This window comes from Prosopis cineraria, unplaced genomic scaffold (genome assembly GCF_029017545.1).
Source record: "Prosopis cineraria cultivar Desert tree isolate PC_DT_omini unplaced genomic scaffold, ASM2901754v1 PC14, whole genome shotgun sequence".
Lineage (NCBI taxonomy): Eukaryota > Viridiplantae > Streptophyta > Magnoliopsida > Fabales > Fabaceae > Prosopis > Prosopis cineraria.
The window spans coordinates 12,483,627-12,501,206 of NW_026555345.1; the positions used below are offsets into that span (position 1 = coordinate 12,483,627).

Consider the following 17,580-nt stretch of genomic DNA (forward strand, 5'->3'; position numbering starts at 1 on the left):
AGTAAAATTTTTAACTCCTCTTTTAATTATCAATAAATATTAATAATCTAAAAATCAACTTCTAAACTAATTTCTATTATCAAAATTTTCTTTTTATTTCATAAATTCGTACCTAAAATACCCAAAAATTAAAAATTGAGTCTCTAGCTTAGAATCATAATCCTATAACCATAATAATTCATTTCTCATCCCAAATAATCATCTAAACCTCAATAAATCAACATATATTTTCAGATCTAGTTTAGAATTTGATCCATAAGCTACAGATTCAAAGATCATCAATAAATTTATACTCTAGAACATTTATTATACTATTGACAACCTCAAAAATCATATTTATTCAACATAAATTCATCCCTCTTCCAAATCTTAAATTTTCTACCACTACAAACTCAGAAATCAAAGAAGAAGGATGACTAAGAAAAATTTTTAGAACACTTACTTAGTCTTAAAAAGCTTAAAATCACACCCTAAATATCTTATTAAAAACTCTTACCTTAAAAATTTAGATATTTCGCACCGGCAACTCGCTTCTCTCCGCCTTAGCTCGCGCGCAGGAAAAGAATTGAAGAAATGAAAGGAAACGGGTGAGTTTTATAAAAATTCAGTGGGTCTCACATCTTTTTTTTTATATTATTTCTTCTTTCCTCTCTCTTCCCTTTTTTTTTATTATTTTATGTAATCATGACACGGCACTGAAAGCAATTTATTCTTTTTCTTTCCCTTTTTTTTAATACGTTTTCCCTTTTTTTATTATAATAATAATTTAATAATATTTTTTTAAATTTTTTTAGAATTATATCCTAAGTTAGATTTAATAATCATCTCTTACAAATTTTCTTACCTCTAAATATTATTTTTTTTAAATTTCTATTGACTCAAATTAACTATTAAAATTTAAATTGGGATGTTATACATTACACATATATATTTATATACACGCATATTTATATACAAATATATTAAAATAATAGATTACTAACAGGAATCAAATTAAGATTTCAGGTAAGATAATTTATCATTGACTTCTTTTGTAGTTCTATGCATCTTTCAAACACTTTATTCCACAAAATGTAAATGTATTTCAATCTTGTATTGATCTTACATTGCACAACAATTTGTTCCCAGTACTTGTAAAAATCATGACAAGATAACCATGATACACGCAAGTTTCAGATGGTACCTAATAGAACATCACACGCAAAATAATTTAATCCAATCCCAAATGATGAAGCAGGTCAAATTCTTGCTGGATTCCTTTATGATGACATGCAAACACATCTATAAACAGCTATAGAACTCTTCAAATAAAAACAAAGATCCTGGTAAAATAGTAATGCGGTATATCCTTTATCAATCCTTTCACAAAAATCTCACTAAAAAAATGCTTGAATGCAAAAGAAAGAGCCATAATTAATCTCTCTCCAAGATATACAATTCTAGCATTCAAATAATGAATTATCTATTCTACTATAAATGCTACATACCCCACCACATACACACATATCTTTCGTTACATGTGCATCCAAAGAAGAGATCAACTTTCTTTTCATATTCTTAGCCCTGGACTAATCATTCTAACAAGTTTAAAGACTATATTTCCAATCTTTACATACTAACATAGCATTCAGGTGCTGCAAATCCTAAGTATATATCATTAGTAGAGTTCTGAGCGTGCGACTTTTCTTGCAAGTTTATGGATACCAACTCATATCACTGAACACAACCATATACATTCATCCTTTATGTTAAGAACTATAATATCATTATGGTACCGTAATAGGATCATTGTAGCCAAATATACATATATTTTCTCCACAAGCGGCAGTTTAACACACAAATAATATTTATTAACAAGCAAGATAACGTTCACACCAAAGCCTTTTTCTCAATCAAGGGCTAGCCAGATCTCTAATGGTGATAATGGATGCCCCACTGTCATCGGCGACAACGAAAAAAAAAACGATGGAGAGGAAAGATAGGGTTCAGGTTTGGGAAATTAACTCAGGCTCTCTCTCAATCACGACTAAGTGCTTGTTTGGTTCAAGAGGAAGGGAGGAAAAGGAAGAGAAAATGAGAGGAGAGGAGAGAAGGGAGGGGAGGGGAACTCCCCCCCAATTTGGAGAAAAGGTTTTGAAGGGGAGGGGAGGGGCTTTATTTGTCTTTGGTAAAAGAAGAGTGTGTTAGTTAGATAGCTTTATTTGTCTTTGGTAAAAGAAGAGTGTTAATGTTTATTATTATTATTATTATTATTATTATTATTATTATTGAGCAAATTATTATTATTATTATTATTATTATTATTATTATTATTATTATTGAAAACCGAGGTGCCTCCCAAGTCTGAAGTACACATCGCGGTCGAAGTTGGAGAGGTATGCGATGATCTTGAGAAGAGATGTGGAAGTGCATTGTTCCTAGTTGAGGGTTTTGCTAAAACCTCTTCGCTGTCTTCTTCTTCATAGCTCTCTGTAATTTCGAAATGAATGCACTGCGCCGAGCATCACGAGTGCTTGCTTCTTCGGCCACTGCGACGGAACGCCTTGTTTCACATCCCACAGCCTTCATTCCTCAGTCCTATGCTACTGCCGCCCCTCGACGGAGATCCAAACGCGTCGAAGAACCTTCGGCCCCTTCAAAAGACGTCGCCGTTTCTGAAAGACAGAGGCCCACAGAGATTCCGTATCAGCCCAGGGCTGCCAATTTCGTCAACCTCATTGGTCAAATCCATATGCCAGTTCAGCTTCAAACTTCTCCCGATGGCAAGACTTGGGCTACCACCGTTATTATACGGGAGCTCACTTCTGATTCTTCCCATCTTTGGTAGGTAAACTTCTGTTTTCCATGCCCTCACTGAGATGCATATTGTTAAAAATAAAAAATAAAAAATTGTGTGGTTTCGATGGTAGTTTTATTAATATTTCAATGCATATCTGTCGTTTATGTTAGTTGAAATCATCTATCATGATGTGAACACCATTATTTACTCAGTAAATATATGTGCCACATTGGTGAAAATACTATTGGTTCATGATTCATTTTCTTTTTATTGACGGGTAGCTCTAAGTGATGCAGTGTTCTATAGAATTATTGGCACAAGTTGAAGCCATGGAAAAATTGATAGATGAGGTATATCATACCATAATAAATAGATTCCAAGTTTCGCAACAGTGGGAGTATTTCTTGCTTTTTAACAACTAGCTAAAGTTGATTAATAGGAAAATGATTTAGATAAAGGGCATGTCCTAATGCGTGTTTCCTACTTGTTCTTCATCGGATAAGTTCTTACATTTGTAGGAATTGTCAGATTCATGCTCTAAAACCAAATTGATACTGGACATTCATTTATTTAAGGCCAACACTGATTACATTGTTCTAAAACTCAAATGTTTCAATGTGTCGGAAGATTAGCTAAGTTGTCTAAAGGCCAACATTGATTACATTGTTCTTATATTAGGAGATACATGAGGTGAAGTTATATCTTATTACAAGTTATATAACTGGTGTCTAAATCTAATTTCTTCTTTTATCTGAAAATTGTTTTAATTTTTTTTTGGTACTTGCTACATCAATTTAGTCATGGAAATGTTGAAATATGGTCATCAGGATTCTCTTTAGTTCCATCCACTTTTGAGTTCATATCTGTTTCCTTTCTCATTATATAAGGATTCCAGTAAAATTTGAGGGGGATTTGGCTCATGTTGCTGCTTGCCATCTGAAACAAAATGACTACATACATATTGCTGGAGAGCTCAGTGCAGGTTCATCTTATTCAAATGAAAGTAAAGGCCAAAGCAATGTTCAGGTATATTCCAATCGGAACCCTTATGTTCACGTGCAATATTGGATGCCATAATTAATTGTGACTGTGGAAGTTGTTGAATAAGATCTCTTGATTAACAATTTTTTCAAAGGTTTAGTTGTTGATAGAGCACAATAGCATTGTGCAATCCATGTAGGTGACCCCACCTATTGGGATAAGGCTTGTTATTGTCATTGTCTATTAGAGTAAGTTTTAATTTTGCAACTTTTGAAGCTATTTGTGTTGTCATAATTTAAGTTGATCTCATATTTGTTTACCAATGGAGATAACAAGAAAGTTACCATTTGTTCAATACGTTTATCTCATGCATTTGGGGCCCTATTACACATGCTTGAAAGCTGTTAGATTGAATATATCATGTTCACGTCTTTGGTTTAATCATATTAGGTTTTGGCACAAAGCCTCAACTTTGTCCATGGATATCCTTTAGTGAAGGAAATATCTGCAGCTTCAAAGCAACAGGGAATCTCAGATTCATCTGGTAATCTGTTGCTTCTGGTTAATATTGCTCTCTCTTGATATGGAAAATTGGGGATGAGATGAAAATAATAAGAATATGCAAGCAGTTAGAATCAAATATTCCAAATATTTAATATTGTAGCATGGGTCATTAGCATCAAATGTATGTGTACTAGTATTAGCAATACTGTATAATATACAATATTATAGTAGCATGAAGCAAGACAGTTGGACAAAATAGCATGTATATGTTACAGTCAATAATTATTATTTTCTTATGTTGAGGAATCATGTTTTTATGAATGCTTGTGACAATTGCAAAGCCCTTTCTTTTGTGAAGATTTGTTTATGGATGTCTTTTCTCACATTTAGTTATCATTAATGCGCAACACAGAGAGTGAATTCTATACCATAAAACTGTCTCACCATTTTTTACTTTGCCATTCCGACATCGCTGTCAAATATTAGGAAAACCAAGACTATATAATGTTGTGATGGTATTAAAATGGCATGACCACTTGTTTGTCTGTCTAAGCTTGTAGCACCATCATCTGCTTTTACATTGAAGTTTGTGCTGTTCTGCTGCTTGGCAATAAAAACGAACATGAAAGTTTTTGACATTATGTTGAGTCTATCTTAGCAAGTGATAAGCTTAACACACTGAGTGATCTAACATTTTTATCTGATTTATAAAGGCCCGTTGTTGTTGTTGTGATTGTTGTGTATATTTACAGACAGCACAAAGAAGAATTCTGGCTGTACAAAGAACTCTGGCTCTGACCCTTTGTTGAGTTCTTGGAGAGAACTTCTGAAAGATCCTAAGCAATGGTGGGATTGCCGTGACAGTAAGCGCAAACAATTGGTAGTGATTGGTGGCCTTTAACTTGTTATTTTTCTCTGACTGATATGTTCTGGGAAGCCTCATTTTTTTTCAAATATATATAATAGGTAAATTTTAAGTTCCCTGATTTCAAGCGCAAGGATGGGACTCTCTCACTGTGGCTTGATAGGGCCCCAATATGGGTTCTTTCTGAACTTGAAGGATTGGAATTTGATGCTTTGATTCTGAAATCCAAGCAAGCAAAGGAACAGAATGGTTCGGATCTGAAATCCAAACAAGGAAATGAACAGAAAGGTCTGTATGAATACACTTCATGTTCTTGTGGTTGGATCTTCCTAATTCTGATGCAACCTAATCATTATTGGTGTGAATAGAGTTAATTTAAACTTCAAAGCTACTCTCAGTTTTTGGCTACTTGAGTTTGTATCTAGATAGAGAAGAATGTGCTTTTTAATTTTTTATAGCCTTGATATGTTCTCTACATTATGTTTGCTGAAAAGTTTAAAGATCTCTGGCACTTTCATTTCCTTATATGTTCATTTTTTTTTCCCATCTTTGCAACATTAATCTCAGGATTCCTCATCTCCTACTACAATCCCCACTTCGCCTGAAAAACATGTGATATGGAATGGAAAGAATTAATATATCGATATCAATATACAATATTTAATCTATAGCAAAACACATGATTCTCAAGACATGAATATTGCAACCTGTTCCTTTGACTATATTCAATGCCATTCTAAGACAATTTTATGTTTCTATATGATCTAAAAGAACCTGAAGGATGATGGCAGACTCCTACTAGGAGTAAGAAACCTATAATATTATTATTGATTTTGTTACCTTTTATATTCATCAGATTTCTTGTTTTATTAGAATTACTTTTTAGATTTAATTTGGATTTGGATTCGATTTGAATAAATGTGATCTTTTAAATTACTTGGGTAAACTTTTATTTAACTATTGAGATCTCTTTAGACTATCTTTTATTATTAGGCTTAGGGTTAGAGCTCTGTAAATAAAGTTAGAGCTTATTTGTTTGTTAGGCCTTTTGGTAAAATGAATAAAATTGAGGATTTTGTGATCAATTTCTCCCTCTGGTTCTCTTCTCCCTCAGTTCATCTGGTTCTCTCTTCTTTATTGCTTCTCTCTCTCTTCCTCTTCTTTGTTGTTTTACATCAATTGGTACCAAAGCCTAGTTGTCTCCCTGCTGTCTCCAGGAAACTCAACGGACCATTACATACATCGTCTATTTTAAATTTACATAGCTCTTGACATTCGATCCAATCCTCCCGCAAGAATCATTGCCAGCATTGACTGTTAATTACTTTGATCACTGAATGGTTTCCCACATCATCCAACTATCTTGAAGTATCAGCAGCTCTACTCTTTGAAGGAGAATTTTTTCAAGCAAGGGAGATGGGAGACTCTAGTAGCCTATTAGGAGTAAGAAATCCTAGAATATTAGATTGATTTTATGATATCTTTTAGATTGTTAGGATTTCTTTCTTTTTTGTTTTAATTAGAATTACCTTTTAGATTTTGATTTGGATTAGGATTTGTTTCGAATAGATGTAATCTTTTATGCTATTAGGGTGAACTTTTATCTAAGTATTGAGACCTATTATCTTTTTATTATTAGGTTCAGGGTTAGAGCTATATAAATAGAGCTTTTTTTTTTTTTTTAGACCTTTTGATGACTTGAATAAAATTGAATATTTGTGATCACTCTCTCCCTCTTGTTCTCTCCTCCCTCAATTCATCTGGTTTCTCTCTCCTTTCTTGCTTCTCTCTCTTCCCCTTTCCCATTCCACATCAAACCCTAATTTTACTAGGACAAATAATTGAAACTTATGGCCTGGGAAATTTTAGCATAAGGCTCAGGTATTCTAATTCAAGACAAGAAATAAATATTCATCCTACGATGGGATATGTTTCCCTAAGAGCCAAATGACTGAATTTAAAACCAGAAATTAATATAAATAAACCATAAATCTCCAATGACAGACTCTGCTTTTCATATTATAAATACGTTATGAATATATGTGAATATGTGATTCTTATTCTTAGTATTCGTTCATGGTACATCAATATGTTTTGAGGTCATGTACTTCCACTTGGTATAGATGATGCAAGTTGGAGAGACGTGGTGGAAAACCCAGATAAATGGTGGGATAATAGATCAAATAAGGTAACCTTGGTTTCTCAGTTATTTTTTTGTTGTTTCATTTTGGTGAAAATTTGCATGACGTTGTTACAGTTGTATAGATAATGCAGAAGGCTTGTTATTGTAATGTCAAACACTCAGTTTATGTATTGGATATTGTTTGTCATTCCTTTTGATTATCAGAAAAATGAAAGATATCCTGACTTCAAGCACAAAGAAACCGGTGAAGCATTGTGGCTTAGTAGTTCCCCAAGTTGGGTATTGCCAAAGTTGCCGCCTGTAAAGGCGAAAAAAGTGAGAACTTAACACCGAACAAAACCTGGTTGGAAGCATTCTCTCTCTCTCTCTGTTTTTTTTTTTTTTGGAGGGAAAATCACTGCAAAGTCCCTCAGAGATTCTAATTTCCATAAGATCCCATGAAATTATACATAAAATTTTTTTAATAAATAAAGGATTTGGGACTTGAGGGTAAGTTGATTCCATGGGACTTTATGGTAATTAGAATTTGTATGAGATTTCCCGTTATACTGATATCTTCAGGATTGATTTGCTCAGGAATCGATGTAGAAACTGTTTCTCATGGGCAATTATGATGATTGTTAGAAGTTTGAGACAATGTTGGATCTCCTGCGCACTTGATGTTAGGTTGATGCATGGGGCAAATGTGAATTCTATTATGATCTTTGCAATTCCAAAGGGAAATGGTTATCAAGTCTGTAGTCTCTCTGACCCCCAACCCCAACTGTGAACAATTTGTACAAGGTTTACGATTGATTTACAGGGAACTAGAGGAAATCTTGTTAATCCAAAAAGAAAAAAGGGAAAAATTACATATAAGTTTGTGGAGCAAATTTATTTATAAATAAATTTTTTGAAATTCAAAAATTTCAGTCAATTCTTTGAGAGATGAGTGTCATTGGAATTTGGAGTGCAAAGGCAATAATGTCATTATTAAAAAATATATTATATCAATCAAGTAATTTATAATTGATTTATTGGCAATCCATAATTTTATATTATTAATTTATATATTCAATTATTAAATTAATTATGCTTTATAAGTTTAAAATTAATTATATACTACTATTTTATTAAAATTTATAATTATCATTTTGACATTTTATAATTATAATTTTATATATGTAATAGTTAAACTGATCATGTATTATTAATAAAATTTAACATTAATTATTTACAACTATCTTTCAGTAATTTACAATTATTTTCAATATTTTAAAATTAAAACTTTACGTATTTAATGTTTAAATTAATTATACATTACTAATAAAGTTTATCATCAATCAATTATAATTACTTTATTAGTAATTTATAATTATTAATTTAATTTTTTACAACTATAATTTTATATATTCAATAGTTAAATTGATTATACATTACAAGTTAGTAATATTTTCTTTACATCTCAATTTCAAGTTACCTTTAAATTTCAAAGGGTTTGACTGTAGTTTATAAATTTTACAAGATTTATTTATTTACATAAATATGCTTCATGAAACTAATATATAACTTTTTTAAAAAAAATTATAGTTTTATTTATCAATCATGCTCGCGCCAATATACCACTGATCATTGATGCTTAAATGTCAGGTTGTATGGTATCTTCATTAAAATTCATACGTGATGTTTTAAAATATTATAGTGTTGTTTTTTTGGGCAAGTAAAAGAGGCCCAATGGCCTAAATAGCGAAACAGGCTAAAATACCATCCTAAAAAAAAAAAGCACCAAACAGAACCCAAAAACGAACCAAGCTTAACTAGGATCAAAGGTTGTCTTTGACTTCTCCATATCCAGCCAAAATGATGCTTCAACTCACGCTGGCACCTCATTCTAGACGCAAAAGGAGATCTGCAAATCCAGGCTTCACTTTGCAAGCAAATCTGCACAATGATTCCCAGTTCGATGAACATGGCTCAAACGAACCTCCCAACTCTACCTAACAACCTCTCAATCTCCATCATCTGATGATCAACAAAGTTTCCAGCCTTCATCTTCCCCTTAAGACGATTCACGATCTCTAACGAGTCTACCTCCACCTGCAACTTTCGGATCCCATGTTCCTATGCTAAGAGAAACCCCTTATATGAACCCCACCATTTTGTTTGCAATGCCGAGCACCACCCCATATATGCTGTGAACCCCCCCCCCCCAAACAACTACTCTCCTTCATGATTTCTTAGCATGCCACCACAACTTGCCCTCCCTGAATACCCTCTACTCATTCTATACATATTGAGTTTTACCCAATCATCAGCATGTCTAACCCACTTCCTCTCCAGACTTCCTTTACCCTTCCCATCAACAAGAAGAGGCGAGGCTTTGACGGTCCAAATTGTTTGAATTTATTGACTCAAATAGAGTTAATGGGAATAGATTAGAGTATCTAAACTTAGGTATAATGAGTATTGGTGTCTTGGATTGTTGGGCACCATTAATATCCAAAAATCTCATTTATTATGGGTGGTTGAAAGATTGTGATGCCATTAATGAGGATTTAAGTGAAGATTGAGGGTTTAAATGTTTGAGATGGTAATGTTGATGAAATTTAACTTGATTAATTATAGTATTTGGCTCTTGGTCACCTATTGGATTGAAAAATTCAAGCTTGAAAGTTAATAGATTGAAGGGTAAACCTTTGACCTCTAAAGGTTTGAGGTAATCGGAGAATCCTTACTTTGGATAGTTATATGTTAATTGATTGTTAAATGTGAATTGTGAATGTTACATGCATGGGTTGATTTTCAATGTGAAAAGCATGGAGTATATGAAAAATTGAATATGCATAAGGTTATTGTGGCTTGAAATGCAAATGCCTAATTAAGATCTTTTTAAATATGAACATGCATATGTCCTTAGAAAAATGAATGTGATGATTATGTGAGATAGATGTGTGTTCATGAGAAATGGATTTTGAGAAAATGATAAGAATACATAATTGGATAGTGTATGGTCGTGAGCCCAACGTGATTGTTGTAATAATGAGTATATGAAAACGAAAAAGTAAAAACGAGTGAGTAATTGATTATGGCATGATTAGTGGCAGGAGTTTGCCTATGGATTGGGAGTAGAGAAAAATCTATATAGTATTTAGGCTACCCTCCGGTGCACTGAGGTATAGCCTTGTCCCATAGTTTGTTGAGGAACTGTCTCATAATTTGTCGAGGGACTAGAACTTAGCTATCTCTACCAGTTTAATGAGAAGAATAGCCTAAGGTATGAGACACCCCAAGGATTTGAGAATGGGAGAAGCCATGGTCCAAGAGTTAGTCTTGTGATCTTTGACAGGGTTACACCTCACAATTGGTGAGTTTGGGTAGTCCAGTCACACGGACAAAGCCCTAGTCAGTGTTATAATCCACAATTTCAGTTTGAGGAAATAAGGAGGATATAAGGTTGGCTGATCATTGCCTAAGTAAATATATGAAGTGTCACACGTTTTAAGTGGTAGCAAATTGCTTGAATAATAGATTATGTCATATATCTGAGAATATGATGACAATACACCTAGTTTGTGAGAGATAAAGAAGTTATTTAATAATAAATGACAAGTTATGATACATGTGAGTTTGTTTTACATACTTGGTTCCTTATGCATGTACTTGGTTTATAATTGATATATAATTGCTTAGGGTAGGTTTAACTTTGGTTACTAAGTAGTTAAACTCACCCCTTTCATTTAACATTTTTCAGGCTCTAGCTCTGGTGCTAAGAGGGAGAAGCCTAAAGAGTCTAGGAATTAGCATATTCCTTTCTGTATGCCTCTAGCTTAGTTTATTTTGTGTAATAACATATGTTCGCTGTAACATCTGAAAAATTTTAACCCTGATTCATTCACCTAATGAGGGTAATTAGTGAGTTAAGGAGGTGTGTGGCCAAAGGGGCTTAACTTGGCATAATTGATGTGATTTCAGCCCTAGAAGTGGGTCCGAATTGATGACAGGCCACCCGGGCAAGGAAAGAAGAAGAAAAAGTGAAAAATTATTTTTTATGCCACATGTTACAACGCTTGGTTGGTTTGCTGTGGTGCACAAAGACAATTTAAACATAACGAGCTCCTCTGTGCCATGTGCCGTAGCGAAAAGCATCGTGTGCCGTGGCGCACGGCCAAAATTTTGATAAATCAGTTCGTGTGCTGCACAAAAACAAAAGAGAAAAGAAGGAAACAAAGAGCTTGACTTTGGCTCCGCTAGGGCACAACATTAGGTACTCTTGAGGCTAGATTGAAACTCCCAAACACCCAAGGTAAGATTATGGTTCCTTCTTCTTCCTTTCTCTCCCTCATTTGTAATGATTTATGGTAGGATTTGAGTTGGGAGATGGATTTTCGATCCATAAGAGTATAGGTTCAATTTCACTGGTTAAAATAAGTATAATAGGAGTTATTTAATGTATTGGAACACCACATTAAGGATTTTAGAAGTGGATGACCCATGGGAGCATTTATTATCCAAAAATTGTCATAAAAATGGTAGTTAGGAGTGTTTAATATGCATTAATAATGGTTTAAGGTGTTACTAATGATAAGGTGCATTGATGAAATTTAATAAGCCATTGGGTATGAATAAGTAGTAATTATGAGTTAGTTAAAAATAATGTATGTGGAGTTTTATGTTAATGAAGCTTTAAAAGTTAGACAATGATGATGTTATTGTGGTTTGAATGTATAGAGGTTCATTTTGGCACCACTCGAGCTTGTTGAAGCTTTGGGAAGTTGGTATAGTGAGGGGTAAACCTTTGACCTCTTAAAAGTTTGAGGTAATCGGGAGAAACTTAATTTTTATAATTATATATTAATTGTATTTGTGAAATGTGATTTATGGGTTAAAATGATTATGTATATTGGCAAGTACTTGATTTGTGAAATGATTTTTGGAAAATAAAACCTTGATTCTATCCCTTGATGTTTTGCTAAATTGATTATGATTTATTACTATGGGTGAAAAATTGTGTTATACTATGTGTTAAATTGTGGAGTGTTGAGTTATGTGAGTTCATGTGTTATAAATCATTTGTCAAAATACATATTATGTGAAATATGTGCATAGTATGATCATTGGCGAGAGTTCACCTAAGGAGAGGAGTAGATTGGCGGAAATCCACATGGTATTGGTAGTAATCGTTAGAATCGAGAACTAGCCGTGGCACCAACCATTGGAATCAGGAGGTAGCCTTGTCCCATGATTGATTCGAGACTGTCCTACTTATTTTATGAAGGATTCAAACCTAAATAGTCTCCACCAGTTCATGAGGCTAGATTAGAGGTATGACATCCCATGGTTGTTAATATCAGGGGAAACCGAATTACATAAGTGAGTGAGTTCACCCTGGCCTAGTAGCTCCTCACAAGTGGAAGGCTGGGTTAGTCCGTGAAGGACATAGCCACATGATAGCAACTAATTTCATGTCAAAGGTAACAGGAGGATATAAGGCTGGTATATGATCATGCATATAAGTCCAGCTGCATGGTTATTAGTTTTATGGTCTGACACATGTTAAGGGTGCATAGTTGTTATTTTTATGACCCTATGTTATGTTCTTGTGAAATAACATGGTATGGTGTTCTATGACAAGCCTGATCATATAGTTATTAGTTTTGTAAATCGTGGCCTAGTGTTATGTGATATATGTGCTTATTTACCTAATTGCATCTATTTACAATTGATATGTAACTGTAAGGGTTAAGTGAAACTTGGTTACTAAATGGTTGTACTCACCTCTCAATTCTCAACATTTTCAAGACCTAGCTCATTAGATCCGAGTTGGGGAAAACATATAAAGGCTTAGGATTGGTGGAGTAATCCTCTATATGCCTCTCTTTTATTACTTTCATGTGAATTTGTTAATGTAATTGCCAATTAGGATTAATTGACATGACTTGTGTACTACTTGCATGATTTTAAGTATAACTAATGTATTTTGTGCCCTGGGTTAGTGAGTTTTTGTTGTGAACTCGTGGATAGGGTTAAAATACTTGTGCAAGTAGAAACATTTGTAATTTGAGAAATTTGGAATGAAATTATTGATTTTGTGCAACTTTTCCTCCCATTTTATGTTTTGTGAAAATCGGGGTTGAGTGGTGTTTTTTGACATAAGTGCGTTTGATTGTGTGTGATGCATTGCACGAGTCCGCAAGAGTCTATTGAGTATGATCGGAGGGTTGGTGTAGGCTATTGGCACGTGTAGTTGAGTTGGGACACCCCATTTGGGAGATTTTGTGAAAATGTGGTCAAAATGGGTTTTCATGTTCAACTTTTTATAGAAAATGAGTTTGAATGTGAAACCTGTGCCATTGGATAGAGCTAGGAGAAAGCTCTGTGTAGACACCAAAACCACATCAATTGGACATTGGACAAAGATTTGGGACACGTTAGAAATTCACTCCCCATGCTGTCAAATGACAGCATTGATCTATCAAATTTCATGTAATGTGCCGCGGCACATGACTCCTCATGCCGTGGTGTATGGCATAGAGGAGACATGCCACAGCACACGAGCCATAAGCCATGGCACACATGTTATTTCCTGTATAAAATTTTGTGTTTGAGTTTTAAAACTCATTATTTGGGTCCCAATTGATTTTTAAGCTTCCGCTTTATTTTGAAAACTCTGATCTAGAGTCCTTAAATCTTGTTTGAGATTTGAATTGTGAAAAATTAGGATTCCTTTGACTTAATTTTGAGAAATTCCTTTTTATTAAGCTTTACAATTTGATAATCATCTGAGGGTTAAATCCCAAATTACCATAATTTAGAGTTAATTGCGGTTTAACCTCAGGGAGGTTACATTTGCCAATTTTAGGATGCATGCCATCACACTTGCACTTTGTTGAGAATGTTAGATTTATATTTTGGGCCCTGAATCTTTGTGTATGTTGATATATATTTATTAATAGGGCTAAAATACTAGTGTAAGTGTAGAAATAGATATTTGAGTATGTTATGATTGTTTTGGGTGTAAAATAATGACAATTTACCTACCCTTTATTTTTTATAAAATGGGGTTGAGGAGTGAAATTTTGTTATACTGTTCATGTAGTGCTTGTGACGTGTTGTACTGGTAGTCTCAGGTCCATTAGATATGATACAGGTGTTAGAAAAGGCTTTTGGCACATGTTGAGGGTTTTGGACACTCATTTTGTGTTAAAGTGGTTTAAATGTTTCTGGGTATCTAACTTTCTAGTGTGATTTGTTTTGAAAGTGAAATCCATGCCATTAGCTAGTTCATGAAAAGAGCTTTCCATAGCCACCTAGATCACATCATACGGACATCAGACCAAGAATTGAGGTGTGTCAGAAGTTCCCTAATTCTGCTGTCAAATGACGACAGAACCTGCTGATTTTTCGTGCAACACACCGCGGCGTAGCGCGCACAAGCCATGGTGCATTGCCCTGTATCATAGCACATGTTTTGTTTTTCAACTGTTTTTGACTTCTTTCACTCCTTTGAGACATCTCATGCTTCCAAAATTTATTTTACTCTGATATAAAGAATTTTAATTGATTTAAACTCATTGTCATTTAGAAAACTTGGGACCCCTCTCTTTTGAATTAAACCCTAGTAATTATTCTGTGAGTTAATCCTTTGATTACCATGAGTTTTATTGGCTAATTGGATTTAGTGAAGTGAGAATGTTATAAGAATGTCATACTGTGATTCAAAGAACAATAATCACTTGTTTGCAAAACATGCCATGCGTCATAACTCACACCACCATGTGCTGCGACATGTGGTACAAAGCAACAATAATACGTTGTGGTGCACATGACAGAAATTTTGCTGTCAAATGACAGTTTACAAAAGCAAACTTTTGCTGCGTACCGATTTCACACTTGATGTCTTATTGGAGTGATTTAAGCACTCATATGAAGCTTTTAACATATTCTACCTAATAAGATAAGTTTAGATACGATCCAACAATTCGATCTAAAATTAGACACCCGGGTGCAAAAAGTCACTTTTTCTTTCAAAACTTGCACCCTAAATGTTCAATTTTCATTCATTGTCCTATAAGAGCACTTTGGGCCTTGAACCAAGTCCAAAATAATCATATACACCTAATTAACACATCATATCTCATATAACACATTAAATACTCATATTTATCTCTCGATACCACATTTCACAATTGTGGTCTTACATGAGACACAACACAAATAACCCCATACACATATATACTTGTTCAACTTTCAACCATACGACTTCCTCATATGAGGCTAAGCCTCTCTATATGGTTGGAAATCACAAATACAATTGACTTATACAAATGGGCTAAGCCTCACCATTTGGTCAAGATCCACACATACACACATTTTATCATAACAACTTCACATTCAATACAAGTGGAAGAAGTTACACAACATGACATAAACTTGCTTGGATAGCATCTAGGCCTACCCACGTATTCACCACCGTGTGATACACTCGATAAGATGTAATATTATACACACAAGCAAGTTCCCAACAAGTTCATAAATACTCCTTCTGGTCTTATTTATAGGGCAAAGAAAGAAAAAAAATTTAGTCCTATTTATAAGTCACGTCATTAAATTTTCATTACAAATTTCCTCTTTTACCTTTCATTAAATGTAAGAGAGAAAAAATGCTATTAAAGTATGTATATCTAATAGGGGTAAAGTTGAGAACTTATTAAATTTTAAAATAAAGTTAATGAGTTTTAAGGTTTTCCTTGATACTGGTAAAATATATTAGAAGTGACTTATAAATAGGACCAGAGGAATATATACATTCACATATATTCATGAATGGTAGTTGGCAACTTAAATCTTTATCTACATTATTATACATTCATTACACAAAAGCAGTCATAACACTATCGAAAAGAAGCTAATCTTTCTTTACTTCCTTTCGCAATCTTCTTGTACTCTCTTCACCTATATACAAAAGTAACGGAGTGAGACATACATCTTGGTAACTTAAATAAACCCCAAATACTAGTTAGTCAGTAAAATCATAAACAAGAGATAAAGTAACATATACTTTAACAAAATAGTATACATATACATATACATGAATTCATAATCATCCATCCATTATGCTTATGCACTCCCAGTTTCCCCTAGCAGAGCAAGCTCAACACTCAAATTAAGACTTATAGCCTTATATGAAACCCATCAAACCTCTGCCTCGACCAAGTATCATCAATATGGGTGGTCTCCTAAGTCCCCACTAGTGGAGTATTCTCAACGCTTGGACTGTCAGGACTTTCTAACTTTATATAAAGTAGGACCATGACCCCTTACCCTAGTATAGGATATACTCATAGATTATTCTCCTAAGTTCTTCCAGGCAGAGCAAGCTCTACCCTTAAGACCTTTAGGACTTTCTAGCCTTATAGAGAGTAGGGCCGTGATCCCATACCTTAATTTAGGGTACACTCACGGATGCAAATGCACATGTATATGCATATGTCTCTTCTCATACATTTCAAGCATCACTCACACACCTGCATGTATAACTCTTTCCCAATATTGCTACTCTATCAGTTCATAAACACAATTGATATAGCTATATAAATTACTTTTAGATAATTTCACAAACCAACAAGTAAAAAGATTACTCTAGTTACCTGGTACCCTTACTACCAAGGGTTACCAATCTCATAAGCCACTTCTTAAATGCTCAATCTACATAAAGCAATGTCCCTCAGTCAGTTCTCAATACTCAGCTTAGGTACTACTTTGGCTAAACTAAATCCCTCAACACATATAACAGGTAAATTAACACCTTTTAAGCTCACATAGCTAATTCTCTATAGTCATTCACCCTTAGGCTACTTAAATGGCCAAAAAACCCCCTTAACTTACTTATTAATCAATTTTCTTCACTTTTAACCTAATAATTTAGGCTAATTATGCCCATATTATTAAATCTCAACTATTAAACTCTAGACCAATCGCAAAACCTTAGTTTCACACCCAAAAGACCTTTTTAAACCTTTCCTTTAGATTTTAAACCCTTAAAACTTCCTGATTCAATTTCTTTACTGATCAAACTTAAAGAAATTAGGTACAAACGAAGTACAAGGCAACATGAAACTAAACCAGCAAGTCATTAGCTAAGGCAAACCTCCAAACTCTAGATAATTGAAGCCTTATCATAGAGATTCTCTCTCTCCTTCTCAAATGTGTTTCTTTCCCCTCTTTCCTTTTGATTCACGAGCTGATGCACGTCAGCTTTAAGTAAAGCTAATCTTATTAGTTTTGGCGTATTAAGTCCCAAATGGCCGTTTTACCATCTGATCTTATAAC

At 33.9% G+C, this 17,580-nt stretch overlaps 1 protein-coding gene across 2 annotated transcripts; it reads left to right on the plus strand.

Annotated features, from left to right (window-relative positions):
- The first annotated feature begins 2,357 nt into the window (after positions 1 to 2,357).
- Positions 2,358 to 8,160, plus strand: LOC129292604 (protein OSB2, chloroplastic-like). Of its 2 annotated transcripts, none has more exons than XM_054930180.1 (8): positions 2,358 to 2,823; positions 3,667 to 3,805; positions 4,211 to 4,304; positions 5,017 to 5,144; positions 5,231 to 5,417; positions 7,253 to 7,317; positions 7,477 to 7,615; positions 7,849 to 8,160. In XM_054930180.1, exons 1-7 carry the CDS (start codon positions 2,483 to 2,485, stop codon positions 7,597 to 7,599), a joined length of 1,077 nt encoding a protein of 358 aa, XP_054786155.1. In that variant the 5' UTR covers positions 2,358 to 2,482; the 3' UTR covers positions 7,600 to 7,615; positions 7,849 to 8,160. The 2 variants fall into 2 exon arrangements, with proteins under 2 accessions (XP_054786155.1, XP_054786156.1); XM_054930181.1 differs by having other exon boundaries at positions 7,477 to 7,587.
- The last annotated feature ends 9,420 nt before the right edge of the window (positions 8,161 to 17,580 follow it).

Coding starts and splice junctions, on each gene's coding strand:
- LOC129292604 (XM_054930180.1), top strand. CDS start 2,483: ATGAATGCACTGCGCCGAGCATCACGAGTGCTTGCTTCTTCGGCCACT. Junction 2,824..3,666: donor TCTGATTCTTCCCATCTTTG/GTAGGTAAACTT, acceptor TCATTATATAAG/GATTCCAGTAAAATTTGAGG. Junction 7,318..7,476: donor GGGATAATAGATCAAATAAG/GTAACCTTGGTT, acceptor TTTGATTATCAG/AAAAATGAAAGATATCCTGA.